Here is a 15,674-nt window from a genome sequence, read left to right on the forward strand (position 1 = left end):
CACTACTTTGGGGTTGAAGGAGTTGGACACATCAGCCCCAAATGACCTCCAAAACTTAGCTACAGTCGAATGGAGGATCTAGTTGACCATGACGGTGTCGACTTCTTCAGAAAGGCCATCAAGTCCCCCTTCAACTAGAACAATGCTTTACCGCGCGTAACACCTGAGGCTGGTGGGAAAATACTGCCATAGATGTTCTGGTAGCCACAGCGGCCACATGAAAATACTGTGAGACAGTTGGTATGGCAACGTCCCGACCTAAAGCATCAATGTGCCATTGCTTGTGTTGTTGGCAACTTACACCGTAATCTCTTCGAGAACCTTCGGCTTTTGCCATCTCATTTGCAATGAATAGCGGCCTGCCAGAACCTGAACCCATAGTGCAGGAATGATGCAAAGAACGCGTGAAGGCTGCCGGCATGGGAATTGGAGGTAAGCACGTAGGCCTCATCCAAGGGATTCCCAGAGATGTCAGCTGGAGTTCGAGATTTCCATGATGAGACAGGAAGCCGTCCGGAGATTCAGAGTTGCTCAAGATACTTGAGTGCAACGCTGAGAGAAGATCTGATAGCACATATAATGGCGAGGAAAAAATTGGCCTGGGTGGTTTCCTCAACGAACCCGTACAGCAGCAAATGGCGGCGTAGGGGATTTGTTCAAGCGCAATGGACGAGGCGAGGAATGCCATGCATTTGGGTTTTATGTACTTTTCTCATTGAGAGGCTCTAAACTGGTGTCAGGGAAGTCCGCCGACCCCAAGAGAGTCTTGTGTCAAGGGATTCGAATCTTCTCCTGGAGCAGAATTGTCGCTATATGCTCTTTCGAGGAAAAAAGAAGCAAAAGGTTGAAAGGTTTGGTCGCCAAACTACGTTCCTAGACCATTTTCTACTACATCAAAAGCCAGCCGTCGCAACTTAAGTGGCATGATCCTCAAATGAAGTGTATTCGTTCTCCTATAAGTATCACATACAGGACTAGATCGTGAATAAATGTCAAGACTGGTCACAGAACAAGGGTCGGGACTAGCACTGGTAAAAATATAACAACGCCAGAAGTGAAGGATATAGATTGTGAATATAGGCGGCGTATGCTGACCAATACGGCAACATGCTCGCCGCGATGCTATTCGAAAATTCGCGAGAAAGCGATTCCGCATAAAACTCGAGCAGCGCTGGTGCAAATTATCAGTCATTTGTTTCGGTTAAGCTAACTTAAATCATTGGGCAGTCATTCCCATCTGCAAAACCCGACTTAGCTCGGCTTCGCAACAGGCCTGGGCCCTGGCCAGTTTGTCGAAGCTTTGATTCCGAGATTGAGTTTAATATGTGGTGTAACTTATGGCGTGTTTGTCCTCTTTCTCACAACAAGGAGCTTCTGAACTCTGTCGGGAAGAAATGAAATCAATATTGCGGACAGGCAGAATTCTTTTTGGCGTGGGCAGACATCAACCAAGTCACGTAACACCAGCTGAACATAGCGCTTGGCACGGGGGCAGATGTTGCGCGGCCAGGCCCTTTTTGTTCTCTCACCCGTCGTTTTGTACCTGAAACTAAGCCTCAATTTGCAATGTTTCACCACGGGCCATAAGTAGCAGGGGCAGTCCACGATGGGCAGAAAAGAAGCTAAATCTTTTCTCGCGGGATTTTGGGACAGTGGACGCGCAGCAACTCTTTTTTTTTTTTTTTAAGTTTGCTGTTTCTGTCAGTGAACAGCGCCGGCGATCGCGGGGGACGAGTCAATGCACGCTGCATCACGGATACTGAGGGAATCATGTCACAAGCGGAAGTGAAGTTACACCGGGACAATATACGACACAAGAGGTAGATATTCACAAAAGTTCCAATCGGAACTGGAGGATATATTCGGTGAAAGAATATGTACGAAGAAAATGAGTAATATGGTCCTGCCCAGCAACCCAAAGCATTTTCAGCCCAGGGAATCCTGATCACCCCTTACATGTAAGCGGAGTCGTAGTAAGCCGCGCTGGTGTAGCTGCTGCCCAGAATGCTGGCGGGAGTAACGGCAGCGCTCAGCTTCTTGGAGAAGCTGGCACGGGTGCCCTGGGATCCGATGCCGGTGTTCTGGTACTCTCCGAACAGAACGTTGGCGGTGCGAGGGTCGCCGTCGTTCCACTGCTTCCAGCCCGCGGAGTTGATGACGCCGGTCATGGAGGTCTTCTGGAAGACAACCTGGGCATACTGGCCCCAGGGACGGCCAAGGTAGTAGGCGCCATCGGCGACGGTGTTTCCGGAGGCGGCGGCGATGCTGCAGCTGTTGAAGACGTATTCGGACTTATCGGACGAGCTGGCACGGCCGTTGGCTATTATCTTTTGTTAGCGTCTTGTCGCTTGATATCGGTATGAAGGCAGCTTCTTACCAGTGACGTAGCCGAGAGAAGCAGCCACAACACGGAGATCGCACTTCTCAAACCAGGCCATGGCCTTCTGACCGAAGATGAAGTCCGTAGCACCCTGAATGAGGCACTTGGAGTAAAGCTGGTTACCCTGCTGGGCAAGAAGGGTATCCTGGAAACCGGTGAAAGCGCTGGCGTAGAAGGCGCTGTCAGAGTAGGCGCTGAGAGCCACAGCCTGGCTGCCCTTGCCGTAGGTGTTGGCTACGTTGACGTTGTAGAGCTTGAAGTTCTTGGCCTTGATGCGGAGGGTGGCGCTGCCGTCGTTGTCGAGGCCGTCAGCCTGGCTCTTCTTGGCGGTGATGGTCACCTTGTTGCCGGCGTAGCTGCTCGTGTCAGCCGTGTATCCGTAGATGGTGAGCTGAGCCGTCCGCGCGGGGACGAGGACCTGCTCGCTGTAGGTGCCCTGGTCAATGAAGATGCATTGTTTGGCGGAGTCGGTGGTGGAAAGGGCGTCGACGGCCTTCTGGATGGTGCTGTATTGACCACCAGACTTCTTGACAGTCAAGCATCCAGAGGGTGCGGAGGTGCGGCTGGCTGCCAGAGCCGCCGTGACGAAGGTAAGAGCGGTAAGAAAGGACTTCATTGTGTCGAGTAAAAAGAAGAAGAATGGAAAAGAATGTGGTCTTGGTTCGTCCCAAGGTTGGCCTAAGAGTAGATCATCCGGACTAGCAACTATAGAGCGGCTTGGCTCAGCTTTATGTACTTCATTCAAGAGGCCCACAAGGCTTCTAGTGCCGACGGGTGGCATGCGAAAGTTCAAAGTTACGAGAGCTTCTTCTTCCCTCCCTTCTCCGCGTGTTCTGCTAGATGCTGGGCTTCTGGAGTAGCCCGGGCATGATTGGTGGAGACGGCCATCGGCAGACAGGAGGTGCTCCGTAGATTAAACCCGATTAAACAACCAATCCCGAGCTTTTGAACTTTAACAAGGATAGAATGCTAGCTGGGGTGCACCCCGTAGCGGCAGTCCGCGGCCACAAGGGGTTCATTACTCTGGAACCGAGCCTTCTAGACCGGCCTCATCCTGTTGGCGGATTAATTTACCGATGACCCCATCTTGTACCGCCACGGGGGTTGACTGTGCAGTTCGCCAAAGCGTTGACGGTGGAGATCATGAAATTTGCGGGGTGGCCAGCCCAGCAATGGACAAAGAGGTTCAGTAATCCGAGAGCGATTTCGGCTTGGTATCGTTTCTAGAACAGTGCTCGCTGCAACGCAGGGGACCGACGAGTCAGATTGTCGCCATGAGCCCAGAGCGTCGTAGCATCTTCATCCCGACAGGGGAGATAGGGGTTGTGTGGATCGTCTAATGTGAAGCTGACGAAACATTTGGGCTTTTAAACTACATACTAGAGAAAGCTTGGCCGAGCGAAAACACTAAAATCTCCATCGTCCTTCTGCTGTCGTCACCTATTATCGGCATCGGGTACGATCTGTGGTCTTTTCATCCTTCGCCGCAACCTTGCCAAACTGGACAAAGAGTGGGAGAGTTTTGACGCTATTTATGCGTATTTGCGACTCTCGAGGGTGGGGACAGTAGTTGAAATCGACTGAGTTACAATCGATTGGCCCTTCACGCCTCCGTGCCGCCTAGGTCTACTTTCCTCATCGATCTTTTGTTTTCGTGTTGGCCTTTCACAACCCGTTCTGCAGAGGTATCCATTAACACGAAGCTACATAGTGGCTGGGCGCTTGGCATTGTGTTGGAAAAGCAAAGAGGGACAAATCGCACCTGGTAATTGATTGCATCAAGTGACACAGCTCAAACGGGAAAGATAGTTGGGACTTATGAGGACCATACCCGGCCGATGTAACTATCAGCCTCAAATGCACCTGTAGTCTCCTCTGATCATCCAACAACCTGCTGGCTCCCTTCCACCAATCAAGTAATCTGACATGGAGAACACGGCTGGCAGTGATACGTTACGGTAAGCTGCAATGGCGGCCGGAAGACGGGTTTCTGCTCAAAGACTGAGACCTTCTAGGCTTGCAACTTACCAATTATTACATAAAACATTGCCCCCCATGCAGTGACTGCAATTTTCGCAGCCAGCCGCCGAAAACCAGTATTTACTCGATCGGGTTACTCTCGGCTAAGTGTGGTGTTTATTGCTTGTGTTGTTGGACTAGACTGAACCCCCGGTCGCGGTTGCAAAGTCAAATCAAATCACTGCAAACATGCTTCCTTATGTCGTATTGACAAACTCACACGTAACACAGCCGCCATCTATCTAGGACTAACAACTAGCAAATACTGAATGTCCCTACAGCTAAGTACTCCATTCCGGGTCAATGCAAATTCGTGAGGGAGACGCTTCCACAATCATCATGGAAAATGCGACTCCTCAATGTTTTTGCTCAGCAATCCCATCCAGCCTGGGAAACTTTCAAGTTGCATGCACTCTGAGGCGCAGCAGGCCCAGGGGTTGCGGGTATCTCGGCCTCGAAAATTCCACGCTATCGGACAATCGGCAAAGCTTACAGTCTAAGAAGAGCTCAATTCCGGTCGTATTGCTCAATTGAATGTAAAAGGACTTTTAGCAAGTTTCACGTCATATTTGCACTTGAGGGTTCTCAGACCATAAGTTCACACGACATGGATGATTTGCTGCCGACATCCGACTGAAATTGATGATTGAGATGCGATCACTGAGCTCTGTAAATTCATTCAAACCGCGCGCTGTCATGTCACATGATGATATGTAATTAGTATATAGCGCTAAGTTCCCTCGCATGATTGCTTCATGTATGATCATCTTTCAGGGTATCACGGGGCAGATGACGGCAGAGCCAGCTTCCGAGAATAAAATAAGATGTCGTGAGCCTAGTCCACAAAGAATTTGTAGGGAGCTTGATTTTTGACGGTAGCGAGTTTTGTAACTGTATTGCCTGTCGATTGAGCCTATGAGCTACCTTCGGAATCAACTGATCACGACAAGATTAGCAACCTCCGCGAATGGAATCGAGAGTCCTGGCAAGTTCAACCCGGAAACGTGCCTACCTGGAATGAACGAGGCCGATGCCTCATCAGTTTCTCATTCAACTATTGCTTCTATGCAGAACTATTGTTTTCTGCTGTCGATGACCAGCCAAAAAATGTCGTTCGCGGCGGTGTTGACGACACAGGTTTGCACCGCAAAGGGGGCTCCTATGGACGGACGACATCGCCGCGTCGAAGTCTCTCCCCACAAACTTCGTTTTTCCCTACCCTAGGAACTCATATGCCATTATATGAATCCTCCCATATAATCGTGTAATACTTGAGACATGTTCATGAAGCGGGCTTGCTCGCTATTATGACGGAGAACAGTAAGTGGTATTATTCGTAAACAACGTATGCTTTCAGCTGCCGGTGCTTGACTTCTTCGGCATTCATCCATTTACAAGTGAAAGGTACACTCAAGTTCACCCCTGTTATGAAAGTCAGACGAGAACATTTACCACTCTACATCGCGCGAACACGTGCCTTCTATGTGCGGACCCCTTTCCTCAAGGATCTCACTTCAACATAAGGTCATGGAGAAGAGGAGAGAAAACACGAAAGATTGTGAGCGAGTTGAATTACGTCGCAATGCTGCTCGAAATATAAATCGCATTAGAGAAAGTTCGGCTTGCCTACGAGTCGCGAAGCTGTTTGATAAATTAGGAGCTTTTGGGAGACATATATGTAATCTTTGGGCAATATCTGTGAATTAGCAGACGGTCTAAAGAAACGCCTGATATATGGAAAGGATCTTGTCTTAGATTTCCAATGATGAATTGTTTGGAAGTGGCGATAATGGCGTTTGGGGTTATTATGTCTTGTTCGCAAGATGTTTATCCCCCTTGTGGATGATAACCAGATGCTAGTCAAAGCGGCTTCGATCGCGAAGTGCATTCATGTTCTACTTCTCGGGGCGAATGTAGTTAGAGCAACCTGTAGGTCGCCTTTCTCGGGTGGCAACTGCATTGCAATGTCATTTAGTTGGATAGAAATATTCGAGGCCAGTATATTGCAAGGGTTCTCGGGCGACCTGCAGGATGCGCCCCAGCGTGGTGCCACGACACCTTTTCTGTTAATACAGATGTCAATCACCTGTCCTTCCCAGTATACCTACCTCTTGCACATTCAAATCTCATTTCAAGACTTTTCTCGTCCGCATTCAAATTTCAATCCAGTACACGGCCAGCACTTTTGGCAAGACGAAGACTGGCATCAATCCACTCCTTTGGCCTCATCAGGACAATGATTATCAGATGCCTACTTCTTGTCTACGCCGCGGTTTTTCTGATTATGGCTGACATTGCCGCTGCAAAGGATGACTTTTCCGACTTCTACAACGATCTAGTCATAGATCTCGGACCGTTCCTCTCTCTGTTCGGCGAGTCCATGACCAAGCAGTATCTCAGCGAAAGCACGACTTGGTGTGATTACCTCATTTTCGCAATGGGTCCAATCGGCATTCTCACGACTGTCATTTCTGTTATTCGGTGTTGTGGCTATTCATGGCTCAAAGCTTTTGTTGGGCGATCTCAAGAGGGAACTGCGATAGTTGAGGCTGAGCTCTGTACGTCGACGAGCCGCGATGTCTGCGAGCTTTACAATCATGGAGGCATTGCTCGAGTCCTCGGGAGGCCGAAGGTTTTAGAGCTCGTCTACATTCCCCAATCCCATTGTCACAAACGTGGCGGATTCAAAGAGGAACTCCAGTTGTTCAGAGATTATCTTCAACAAAATCCAAATGATCACACCCATTGGAGAGAGAGAAAGGCTTTTAGATTCCGCTCATGGTTCAGTAATGCCTCGCGGATGTGGCCGTCCATCAGAGAAACAAGAAGGAAAACGAATGGGAAAGACTTGTAGGCCGGAAAAAAATAAAGACAACGACAAGGATCCAGGGGTTCCAAACAACGAAGGACAATCAATCACAATCGAATCTCGGCTTCCCCCAGCTTCAAAGATTCCGCCAAATCTTTCTCTCAACACAGGTATCGTCCAGTTGAATCCTTGGGTCCTGTATATGTTCGTGGCAGTGGGATTGATCCTCCAAGGTGGTGTCGTCGCTCTCGCTGGTCTAGACGCCCGGGCTTTTGGATGGACCATGGACAGTGATAGTGGTTCGGCTAATAAAGACGCCCCGTTTCTGTTTGTCATCGGGACAATGGTCATGTGCTGTGGCTTGATCACTTGTGCTGCGCTCATCGGTGAAAGTACACAAGAGATCAGCTACGAACACCAGAAAGGGTCGGGATCATGCCTTATATGGCTACAACCTCATCAAGTTATTGGCGATCAAAGTTTCAACCCTTTTGCATTATTTGAATCGACAAAGAACCCTATCAAGACCTGGACATCTTCAACAAGGAAGATTGAAAGGCATCGCTGGCTGAAGACGCTACCGGTACAAGGCAAGGAGAGAACCGCAAGTCAAAAGGCGACCTCAAAGCAGGCGGATCGAGTCCCCAGTTCGAAAAAGCCAGCAAGTTTGCTTAGGAAAGATCTCGGTTCATCTAATCCTGCAGAAAGAGGCACCTTGGCGAGTTCCGAAGTCTCTTCATTACTCTCCGTCTTAGCCGTTCTCATTGGTTACATCTTACAATTCACTGGCCTACGGCGAATGAAGACATGGATATCCTTTTTACAGCTAGGGACAACTTTGCTGATGAGTTTATTACGTGGTATGATTCGGATGCGACGCTTGGCAAGTGGAGACAACTTACTGAGCAGTCACCAAGAGTTGGTCATTGGCCACGAATTGGACTGGCTCGCGATCGAGATCTGGAGTCTACTGGATGAGCCATGCATGCCGAACAATTTGAACAGCAATCATAGGATAGGATCACGCCAAACAGTCAATACTTTGTGGTTAAGGTCATCATCGACGAACATGGAGCCGGCATCTTTCAAACCCCACGAGACGCTGATCAGGCCAACATCTTATCGGCAAATTCTTTCAATACGAGAAAGGCTTGCTCACATCACTGGTAATATTCCAGTACTGGATCTGTTCCGGCAAGAGGAGTTTCAGGAATGGGATGACAGATACATCAAAGTTCGAACAAGGGCAAGAGCCATCGCTGCCGCAATTTGTAACATTGCAAACGGGTGCATCCACGACAAGGTTCTAAATAACCTTAACATCAAAATACCGAACCTCAATCAACATAGCCATGGAGTTCCATGCGAATGCAGTAGCGAAACAACTCAAATATCACTCAAGGGGCCTAATGGTGTCTTCTCGACTAGTTGGACAATGGATGCGGCAAGTCTTGATGCAATCTTGGGCCTCACTTTATGGGCGCTTATCTTGGACGACCACCATAAACTCGGAGAACGATCTGCGACTGAGATAATTGAATACCGCAGGGTGACCAGTCTTGGATCAGAAGATAATGCCGAAATGGCACTCTGGTATCCTGACGTTTCATTGATATCGAACGCTGGTATGATTAAAGTCAATGCACAGGAGAGGTACGGCCTCCTAAATCTATGGCATAGTTCTCTTGATCAGAAAGAGGGACTTGTGTTGACCCCCATGGAAAAAGAAAAGCCAGATGCCAGGAGTGGTCAAATGAACGGGTGTGAACCTGAACCTAGAGAGGTAGTTCGACTTTGGGGCTGGACTGCCTTGGCGGAGCATCTGGCGAAAGCGAAAGCCAATCACGCTGAAGATGACATGATTTCAACTCGATTCGCCTTCATCTGGACGAAAACTTCCCTAATCGACATCTGTGCTCAAGAGCTTTTCACCAGTTTGCTGGCCGGGCTCATGGACAATCTGTGGAAGAATCGTGTTGGGAGCACCTTATCTGATGTCAACTGGGAGATCGTTATTCCTGAACATCTCAGTGGCATTACAATCAGAAGCTCTATGGTGGAAAAGCTGACAGGTGCGTTCGTAGATGCTGGTCTCGGGACACGTCCAGAGGCCATGCTTTGTGTGGTACCTGCACTGCGGAGGCAATTTCCTACCGACAAACTCGAGGTTCATATTTTATCTTTGCTCGCTAATTGTGGACTACTTGAAGATGGCAACTGGAAGCTCAGAGGAGCTGATATGATAAGGCAGGCATCGTTATACATCGAGGAAGGCCTGAATCGCCATTCCATCGGCCCCTTCTTACGTCTGTTGTGTCTTGCCTTTAAACCTCAGCACCATACGACCGGCTCGAGGAAGACGTTTCAAAATGCGTGCGATTGCGTGAAAATCGGAGAGAATTGCAAATACGCTCTCGAAATCAGGCAGATACTAGAGACTTACCGCGAGTTTCTATCAAAGCTCGACACCCATCGCCATGCTGACGATGAGGCTGCGCTTGACGCCACTGATTTGGTAGCTTCCCTGGACTCGGACAATTTGGGTGAGACGCTATCCATTTTGGCAAAATCTTACAAGAATTTGCGATCCACAAAAGAGATCTCTCGTGCCTTAGCGATAGTTGCGAAGAATGGCCTGGTGGGTGTTGTGTGCATGATGCTGAACCTGGGCGTTAATCCAAACAGGACTTACGCGGCACTCGACTTCCCTCTATTTATCTGTTTCAAACATGGCCACGAAGTATGTGCGAGACTTCTCATAGGCTTTGGGGCTGCTATACGCCGGCCTTTTGCACTGAAATTAAGGATATTGCAGAAGGCTGTTGATTGCAGAGACGGTACCGCAGTCAGCGTCTTGTTGAACACAGTGGAGATCCGACCCGATGAGTACATTCAAGCCATACGAAAGGCCATGCTCATATATAATCGGCAAACCAAGACGGAAGACAACGCTACATCCATCTTGCAATCCTCATCAAGCGTGGGGCCGAAGTCGGTGTAAACTGGGTGCTGGTCCTCTCTTTCATCTGCTTGAACCCCACTGGAAGGCATCACTCTTTGAGGTCTGCTACGGGTTGAGAAAAGTTCCCGCCAATCAAGAGCACCATACAATGCTATGGCCATTGTCTCAAAAGGAAGGAGAGTACGATTATGTCGTTCGAAAGTTGGTTCAACACGGTGTACGCCGTGATCAACCACTCGCGACCTCGTGTAGCAACACGGCACTACATCTTGCTGTTCGACACCCGTCTACCTTGAACATTCTCCTCTCAGAACGAAAGATTTACCCCGACCTCGAAGTAAAGAACGGCGTAGGCCAGACACCCCTATGCAAGGCTGTTTGTGAAGGCAACTATGATTCAGCGAAATTACTCTTGGAGAAACAGGCTGCTCCGGAACCCGTCGTTCGTGGAAAGAGGCCTATGGACTGTGCGATTCACAACAAGGATGAACAGATGGTGAGATTTCTTTGGGATCATGGTGCAAGCATCAAGTCTGTTGGCAACAGATGCCAGCAAAGGGTTGTGAAAGCGACAAGCCCAGGGGAGGTGGAAAAGTTGTTGAATTCATGGAAGCAGAACAACAACCCGAGCTGAGTTGGGAAGCTCACAGGAGTTGATGATCCCGAGACCGGAGTACCTGACGTACATTGACAGGGCATGGATACAGTTGAGGAATTTGGGAAAAGAAAGTCTTAAGCTGAAGGGGCGTCCATGCCGATGCACGGTGTTGTCATGATCTCAGTGATGCTGCTGGTCTAGGAAAGGGGTTGTCGGTTCCTTTATCATTGAAGCAACGGATGTAGGCGCTACATAAGTCGCTGGACCAAAGCCAAGTTGCTGCTGGGGTCAAGCTGGCGGCTATGTAAGGCGATGCGATGGAGGCTTGGTACAATTGTCCTTCAGTTTCGTTTGAATTTCGGCCAGCAACAATCACGTACAAGGAGAGTACGGGTCTGTATGCTTCTCATTCTTTTCGACTGCTCCTCCATTCCATCCTTGGTGAACCGTGAAGTAGTTCGCACCGCATGAAAGTCGCATACTTAACTAAATACCTGGGCTATCTGGTGAAAATTCAATTATTGCGGAAAAGTGACCTTGACTATACCGATAAGTCTCAGCTTGCTCTCCCGCGGAACGCGATATGCTGCCATATCCTTGCCGCATGTAGCAGGTTGTGGTGTTCACGAAGACTTATCTATCAGAAGCAAGATTCCAGACCACACCTTCAGAATATCCACTCGAAGCGTAGAAGACGGAAGGCTCCATGTTACGAGCCGATTTCCTTTCCCAGTCACTATGGCAAACCAAATGTATGATTCAATGGACCACTACGCTGCCATATCGTCATGATTTCACGGACGTCGTGCGTCCTTGTGGGCGAGTCTCTATCGTTGAAACAATAGTCGCTGACGCGGAATCAATGGCTTGCTTTTCATTGATGAAGGGCGGCAAGCATCTGTTCCGATTTTTCCGATCATTCCTGACCGGGGCGGTCTACAGCCTGTCGAATGCAAGCGGAAACAAAACAGCCAGGCCAACAGGTGGCCAGGCGCCGTGGAAGAAGACCGAGCAGGTCGTTGTCCAGGGCGGGTCAGGGGTGAAGGCGCCTACGGGGGTGGCCAAGCTTTGTGTCAAGTAACGGGCAGAGTGTGCCCAGCCGGCCGCGAGCGAGAGATGGAACGGAATGCTGGACTGGTTGACTGGAGCATCCCAACATTAGCCCTGAGCCGGGCCAGGATGGGAGCGGCCAGGGCGTTTGTGAATGGCAATGTTGTTCGTGGTCGGGGGAAGCCGAGGTACTCCGTAGGGTACCGATGACTCGTCCGTGCCGGTGGCCCGGCATCCCTGACCCACCCCCGTCACAGATATATCGGTAAAGTGGCCGCCCCTTCCGCTTGGGTCTAGATACTCGAGTCATCTTTCTAGCCGCCTATTATTGGCCTGAATTCGTACGGGCGAGATGTTGGCGATATTCTCGGGCAGTCTTTGGGCACGTTAGAAGGTAGACCAGCACGCAATGGGAATATTTGTCCTAAAAAGAGTGTCATAATTCGCACCAGCTCAAACTGTGTCCCCGATATTCCTAACAAAACATGCTTAAACGAAGGGGCAAAAAGCACCAAATAGCCAGAAACGTAATTCACATAGCCTCTTGTGGCTAATGGAAGCGAGTCTTGCCATACTTGTCAATATGAGGCCTCTCACCAGCAAGGCAAGTAACCCAACCGTCCAACTGCTGATCGGTGTCCATGCCATTAGGCCACTCGTTCTCCATCTCCTCTCTCTTCTTGGTTTTAGGTTTGCCATCCCTCACACGAAGCTTCTCAAAAAAGACATAGGCCGCATAAAACACACTGCTGGTGTTGCCAGACGCGGGTCCCTTCTTGTTCATGAAATTGGTGAGCAAGTTGGGAGCAATCTTGTGGTCTGATCCAGCGGGGTACGCGGCCTTGACGATGGCGCGTAGGAAGGCTGCCTTTGTGACGCCTTCTTTTTGAAGGATGGCGCGGATCTTGGTGCGGACTATGTCGCAGGTGTCGAAGACGGGGACTTTCATCTCACCGTCACCCGGGAGCTGGATTTCAGAGAGGTCCGGAAGAGGATCCTTCTTGTCAGCAGCCTTTTTGGTTGCCTGCTTCCTGGGAGCGGGCGCAGCGGCGGCGGTGTCACCATCACCGTCGGCAGCGGCGTCCGACTTGCGCTTGCGGGACTTTGGGGCCAGCTTCTCGGCGGGCTGGACGTGTCACATTGTCAGCTTTGGGAGCTGTGTCACGGCGTTGGCTTCTAAAGGCGATAGAAAAGAGAATACTGGCATCCGACTCGTGACAGACAATAATCATGAGACGGCACAATGAGGCACATGTTCTTTCAAGAGTGTCGAGATATCTGCGCGATTGCGTACCTTTGCGGCCGTGTTTTGGCCCACGACGCGGTTCGCGTCAGCCTCACCCAACGGGGTGGGCGCGGCGGCAGTGGCTTTCTTGGGCGCATTTTCAAGAATGTTGCGGAATACGGAGACGGACACGGCTCCGGTGAAGTGGACGGAAGAGGTCTCTGAGTGGGACGATGTTTGCTAGATGGTAACAATTACGGCGCCTCTCTAAAGTGTCTGAAGGAAGTGGTTCTATCCCTGTGTGGAAGCTTCTACCCAAAAAAGCTGCCTACGTAAGAGACGCGTCGGGTGGGACGGTGTCGGTAAGTGGCCGGCAGGGGCCCCCAAAAGTCACGGTAGGTGGGAGGGACGGAGCCTGGAGGGGGGAAAGAACATTGATGGAAGCATAACGTCATCGGATAAACAGCACGGGACGAGACATGGGAGCACGGAGATATTGATCCATTTGCACTTTGAACAGATTAGCAGGAAGAGGTGAGACAGGGAAGTACCTCCTTTTTCGATCCAATATCCGTCCTATCGGAGGAGAATTGGGAAAGAATTGGCAAAATGCTCGAAAAATTGGGAATAGGCAAGAAGCACGGGCCAAGTCAAGCGAGGGGCTCGGAAGGCAGAAGCTGGCGATGCCGTGCAGGACACTTGGAAGGAACAATCAAAATAAATTGAATAGAGGAGAAAAGGAAGGAAGAAAGGGACATTTTTGGCCCATGGCTGCCAAGAATTGATGATGGGTGGATCCATCGAGGAGGGGAATCCACTGACCGAGATCCATGGATCCATCTAGCTCTATCCCTGTGGCGGTACGTACCAACGAGAACGTGGAGTGGAAGGAGGTGGAAGTGGAGGTTGCAGTTTCAGGCCGCGCGAATTTGGGTCTCCCGGAAGGCGCATGGATGGCTATCAGTGATTTCGACAAGCAACGATTTGTTTGCTGGCAGGAAGGAACTTCCTCAATCATCAATGGCTCTTTCTCAGAAGAGACGCGGGAGAGATGAGCCCTGGTAGGGCCATCCGAACTTGCGCTCAGCGGCAGGAGCTCATGCAGTCATGCTTTCACGCAACTACCTAAGGCAAGGCACCTCGGCCTGCCTCCTGCCTGCCCCTGGAGCCTCTGCGGACATGACGGACCAAAAGAGGAGGAGCCCTGCAACACTATTGGCCACTCCTTCTCGTCGAGTTCAGAAGTCCCTTGGGATCCAGATGAGTCAGCAGTGGGAGTCCCAAGAAAAGTCGAGAATGGGAAAAAAGAGGGTTTTGGTCCAGGCACAGAGTTGCGGCTGCACCCTGCGGGAACCAGGAGGCGACGATCACCAAGAAATCAGAATCCTCTTCCGGCTGCACCCCTGACCAGACCGAGTTCATCGACCAGCGGCAATGAGCATAGCATGGCTGCATGGCCAGCATCACCCCTTGATGACACCACACGGAGTCCTGAGCTGCACTGCAGGCACACACCAAAAAGACAGAATTTTTACTTGCCTGAACCCCGTCGAGCACAGATCGAGACCTTTCACAAAGTCGCAAATAGATTGCTGTCCCGAAGCCCAACGACATGCGTTCACCACCAAGAGTCCCAGACTCTCCCTGTCATCCAGACCTGCGCTGTCGAAACTTGGCGGCAGTTGACCCTTTCCTTTCTACCTGTTCATTTCGATTCTCGGCTTTTCCACCATTTTCATCGTCGAGATTCTCACCGCTCACACAAACGCCCACCGGCAGTTCCACTGAGCCCTGGGAAGTTCGAACCAGAAAGGCAATGGCTACGGGGGCAAATGGCCTGTTGCCCGTTATTGATACGAAGCTTGCATACAAATCCGTATCGAGGTTGATCAGCTCCCAAATCGAGCTCGAGGCCAGCCAGGCTCCACGAACAGATCCGCTGCTTCGAGAACAGATATCAGGGGGCTTGACGATGTTCACAGTTCGGCTCCGTCGTCCAAGATTCCAAGTCGGACTTCAAGTGGGAAACCAGACATTGGATTGAGGACTTGAGATGAGTACCAAGCATCGCCAAGCCTGCCATGCTTGCTTGTTGTGAACAGCTGGATATGCTGGATCATCCATCAACAAGGCGTCAAGCCCTAAGAATTACGGCCTGCATCCCTCCTCGCCTCATCACAGACGTGCCAACCCGTTTCCTCCACCGCTATCCACCCCAGTTTGCTTCTTTACCCGCTTCGACTCGTCATCCCTCCCGGGCTTCAATCTCCAAGTCTCCAGTCAATCGGGTATCGGCTCACACTGGAACTCGTCCAGACCTGGCCTGCATATGCCCAGTAAGCCAGTCAGCCGAGGGTCACTCGCTGTTGCCAGCCAAGCACTGCCCTGCTGCCAGTATCAGCGGCAGAAGCAAACTCGACAAGCCAGCACTGACCACCCACCTCCCCTTTCCAACGCTCAGACGAACTGCCATCCCGTCACCCTCAATCTCATTTCTTCTCCTCACTGCCACTTATGCTTACTGCAAGCTTGGCTTAACCTTTGCTGACTGGCCCAATATGATGTGGGCGTAAGTGCGCTTCGGCTCACTGACTCCGAACTAACATGCTAACCCACGATTTAATGCCTCTG

At 50.5% G+C, this 15,674-nt stretch overlaps 2 protein-coding genes across 2 annotated transcripts; both read right to left on the reverse strand.

The window, feature by feature from the left end:
- Nucleotides 1-1,952: 1,952 nt before the first annotated feature.
- On the reverse strand, nt 1,953-2,996 carry HER10_EVM0008382 (pectinesterase; the record flags this gene model as incomplete). Its single annotated transcript, XM_035477907.1, has 2 exons — nt 1,953-2,320; nt 2,378-2,996. The coding sequence occupies 2 exons, from the start codon at nt 2,994-2,996 to the stop codon at nt 1,953-1,955; spliced, it is 987 nt and encodes a 328-aa protein (XP_035338652.1).
- Nucleotides 2,997-12,368: 9,372 nt separating this feature from the next.
- HER10_EVM0002065 (calcineurin is a calcium-dependent) lies at nt 12,369-13,548 on the reverse strand (the record flags this gene model as incomplete). The annotated part of the gene is made up of 3 exons (XM_035471791.1): nt 12,369-12,944; nt 13,113-13,283; nt 13,513-13,548. 3 exons carry the CDS (start codon nt 13,546-13,548, stop codon nt 12,369-12,371), a joined length of 783 nt encoding a protein of 260 aa, XP_035338047.1.
- Between the last annotated feature and the right edge of the window lie 2,126 nt (nt 13,549-15,674).

The sequence above is a fragment of the Colletotrichum scovillei genome, assembly GCF_011075155.1.
Source record: "Colletotrichum scovillei strain TJNH1 chromosome Unknown Contig00001, whole genome shotgun sequence".
Lineage (NCBI taxonomy): Eukaryota > Fungi > Ascomycota > Sordariomycetes > Glomerellales > Glomerellaceae > Colletotrichum > Colletotrichum scovillei.